General features: G+C 40.2%; 1 protein-coding gene across 1 annotated transcript; it reads right to left on the minus strand.

Moving 5' to 3' along the window:
* Nucleotides 1-282: 282 nt before the first annotated feature.
* LOC132295433 (putative disease resistance RPP13-like protein 3) lies at nt 283-3681 on the minus strand. The gene has a single exon (XM_059793706.1). It carries the CDS (start codon nt 3487-3489, stop codon nt 1639-1641), a length of 1851 nt encoding a protein of 616 aa, XP_059649689.1. The 5' UTR covers nt 3490-3681; the 3' UTR covers nt 283-1638.
* Nucleotides 3682-4153: the final 472 nt, after the last annotated feature.

Here is a 4153-nt window from a genome sequence, read left to right on the forward strand (position 1 = left end):
AGTTTGTGAAACTACCCATTACTTGTGTCCCACATTGGTCCCTCGAAGGCCTTGTATGATAATTTAAGATCCTCAAGGTTAGGTAACCTTCCAAGGGTGGACATTTGCTTCCAAGATAGACGAAAATTTGACAAAGTTAAGCTTTTGAGATTCGGGGGAAACTCATTCAGTTGGGGAAATCTTCTAAGATGTCCTCTGAATCCACTGTAACTTACATTCAGAGATATAAGGTGAATTAGAAAATTCCGTTTAGGAAAAATATTGTCCCCACCCAATGACTCCATAAAAGAACATGTTAGTTTTTTGAGATTTGGAATCCATCACAAGACTTGTTCATCAAGACCACAAAGATCTAATTTACCTATGGTTTGTAAGTTATCCAATACAAAGTGATGGTCATTATCGGGTACATGAGGGATTTCAATAGACCGCTTTGTATGTAGATGCCTCAACTTCACCATCCTCCAGATATCATATGAAAAAGATAACCAACCTGTTGGTTCTCCTTCAACAATAAATGTTTCTAGCTTGCTGAGGTTGGAAATCAATGGTCGGAAATATTGCTCCTCGCCCTCAACATGAAACGATAAATATCTCAAGTGGACTAGTGTAACGGGTGGGCACTTGCCCATTTACCCAAAAGCTCAAACTGTCGGGTAGTGCTGCATACCCACCCATTTATACCCATGTTACTTCTCATCCGGATCTGATGTGGGACAAGTCTCCCCTTGTAACATTCGCATACCCACCCATTTATACCCATGTTATTTCCCATCCGGATCTAATGTGGGACAAGTCTCCCCTTGTAACATTCTCCCCCACCTGAACTCGCAACGCCCTCATTGCGGTCGGGCCACCCTGCCTACCCTGGGTGGCTCACCCGGACGCCTTCCGGGCCAGGCGCTTGGCGTGGCACCAGATCAAGGACAAGGTCTGGCTCTAATACCAACTGTAACGGGTGGGTACTTGCCCATTTACCCAAAAACTCGAACTGTTGGGTAGTGCTGCATATTATACCCATGTTACTTCCCATCCGGATCCGATGTGGGACAAGTCTCCCCTTGTAACAACTAGCATTTGTAGTTCCTCGGGAAATGAGAAAATTTTGATGAATGATATGTTCAACACCCTCAGAAGTTTGAAGGCTCCACATAATGATGACACAAAAGACTCAGATAACTTCAAAGTTGAGGAGAAAGAGCGGATCTCAATAGCATGATTTGAATTAACACATGTTTCAACTTTGTGGTGAGACCAAGAAGCTAATTATTGAAAATGCGGATGGATGCAAATGCGACGTGACATTTTTCCAGTAGAAGACACATTTGGGTCCTTACCTTGAAATATGGCTAAAAAATTTTCTTCCTCTGCTTTTCTAAAGCATAAGTCATGCAAAAGATCATTGACACGACATGCTTTGATTCCACCATTAGAGTTTTTTTAGAAACAATCACTAAACTTCTATCAATTAGATCCATCATGAAATCCTCCGCCACTTCCTCTAAACTTTTTGCCTGATTTTGCGGTATAAATCCCTCAGCAATCCATAATCAAATCAACTCCCAAACTGAAATTTCAGAGTCTTCAAGGAATGCTCCAAAATAGAGAAAGCATGGTTTCAAGTGACGAGGCAAGTGATCATAACTTAACGCTAATGTGTCCATGTATTTCTCCGGGTGAGTAACGATGTATGAACTTATATTTTAAGCAACATGCCTCCAATACTTTTTCTTTCTTTGCGAGAAGTCCAGCTATTACAAGAATTGCAAGTGGTAGTCCTTGACATTTTTTGGCAATTTGCTTTCCGACTTCCTCCAACTCTTCAGGGTAACTTCCTCCTCGAAATGCCTTTTGATGCAATAGATCCCAACTTTCATCAGGATTTAGAAACCGCAAATAATGAGGTTCAACTTGCATAGCCATAGCTACAGCTGCATGTCGACTAGTAAATATAATTCTGCTTCCGATCTTGTCATCTGGAAAATATCTTTTCAAATCATCCCAGGCCCTGAACTCCCATATATCGTCTATAACAATGAGATATTTCTTATCTTTTAAACTTTTGTATAGTCCTTCACCTAATTGTTGATCGCTCATTCCGTCAAATTTACCTTTAAGCTGGATATGTGCAGAACTCAAAATTTTAATCAGCAAATCTCTCCTCTGGTACACTTGGGATACATAGGTCCATGCACGAATATGAAAGTGATACTCAATGTAGTCATCGTTGTACACTTGCATTGCCAAAGTAGTCTTACCAAGTCCAGGCATCCCAATGATTGGAATAACTTTTAGCTGCTTTTGATGCTCTTCAATAAGCAGCTGTTTGATCTTTGTTGTTTCATCATCAAAGCCCACTATGATTTCTTCCTTGACTATGGAGCTAGCGGGTTTTGACAAAGCTCCATGTGAAGACTTCCGAACTTGCGAAAATCCAATGCCATACATCTCCTTATAAATCTGCATCACCTCTATCTTAGTGGATTCAATCTCTTTTCTGATAATAGCAAACCCTTGACGGAATTGATCAGCTATAGGAGACTCAAGCCATGAGAGTCTCAATCCCTTCTGGTTGATATTCATGACCTCTATCATGATGGGCTTAATCTCTTCTATGACACCATCGAAGCTATGAAAATTTTTCTTTGCAAGTTCAAGCATCTCTTCGGACAAACTAAGGAAATGACAGAATTCATTAGTCACGAGAGAATTAAGCCATTTGTCACTTGATCTCCTCTCATAGATCTTTGTCACCTTAGTCTTGATAAGCATTATCTCTTTTGTGACACCGGGTAATGCACGACAAATTTTCTTAGCCATGCTGACCATCTCTTCGAGCCTCCTAAAGAGGAGATAATAGTCTCTAGATAAGAAAATCGTGAGCCTCAATCCCTTCCAAAAATCCGTCACTTGTGCCTCTTTAGGATTGGAATCTTCTCTGGCACGGTCAGAGCAATTATTACGAATTATCTCAGCCCGGTAAAGCATCTCAGCCTGGAAACGCACCTTATAGTACAAACCATTGAGGCAATCAACTTTGCGAGACAGCTCAAACCATCTGAGACTAGAGCCCTTCTCATGAATCTCGATCACCTCTTTGATGATGGACATCATAAACTCTATCTCTTCTACTGCATCACCATAGAGATATAGATGAATTTTGTCAGCCATGCGAGACTCAAGCCACGAGAGAATACCCATCATCTCTCTATTGCATTCCTTGATAGAAGCAATATCGGTCATTGAAGGTTTAAGACGGTCAGAAATCTCCCGAGCCAGGTGAACAATACTTTCGGAAAAACTCAAGTAGAGAGGGATATCATCAGTAATGTTTCCATCTCTCTGCAAGGCAACATTGAGTACGAACCAATCAATAATATCTTCTGCCCTGTAACTGACTTCTCTAATCTTCTCCACCAGGCTCTTCAGCTCTTTATGCTCATCTCGTTTGTCCTCCGAATCCTTCAAAAACTTTTGTAGGAATTGCATATCCTCATAAAGCGATTGGATTTGTTCCCTCTCAATGACTTTTTCCTAATAAGCCTTGAGAATCAATTTGTCATTAGAATTTATCAGTTGCAGCATGTTCTCCAACAGAAAACCGACAACAGTTTCTGTCATCCCTAACTAATTTTTTCACAACCTGTTTAAGCTCTATCCAATAGTGGTCTTACTTAGCAGCAACTTGAAATTCAACTGCAAATAATGGAACAGACCTTGATCAGTTGAAAGACTGTTTAACTGCTTATGTAACGACTTGCATTATTAAAATTTAACCCAACAATTATTGCATAGACACAAATTAATAGGTTAAAAATATGTTCAGACTATGTACATGTAATATTTCTGAATTTCGCCATTTTCTATTTTTTGTGGAGTTTTTTCGTTCATGCAAGGGCATTCTCGTCTTTTCTCGCTTTGCGTGCCAAACACCGTGGAGTGTATTAGTTGTGTCCGAAAGTTGGTTGGGACATTTCATTGAGTTCAGAACTCTTAGAAATGCCAAGGTTGCCATTTTTGCAATTTTTCGTTTTTCGGATCGGACGGTCCCGTGTGGGACCCGCTACAGGAATTGTTGCGTACAGAGATTTTTAGTTGGATCCATTTGTACCTCATGCATCTTATTTATTATAATTAAGTGGTTGTGAATTAT

Source organism: Cornus florida, unplaced genomic scaffold, assembly GCF_030987335.1.
Source record: "Cornus florida cultivar Cherokee Brave unplaced genomic scaffold, ASM3098733v1 CherokeeBrave_3.0.0_Hap2_Chr02, whole genome shotgun sequence".
NCBI lineage: Eukaryota > Viridiplantae > Streptophyta > Magnoliopsida > Cornales > Cornaceae > Cornus > Cornus florida.

What these genes read in the sequence shown, in the direction of transcription:
- LOC132295433 (XM_059793706.1), bottom strand. Translation starts at nt 3,489, where the DNA reads ATGCAATTCCTACAAAAGTTTTTGAAGGATTCGGAGGACAAACGAGAT.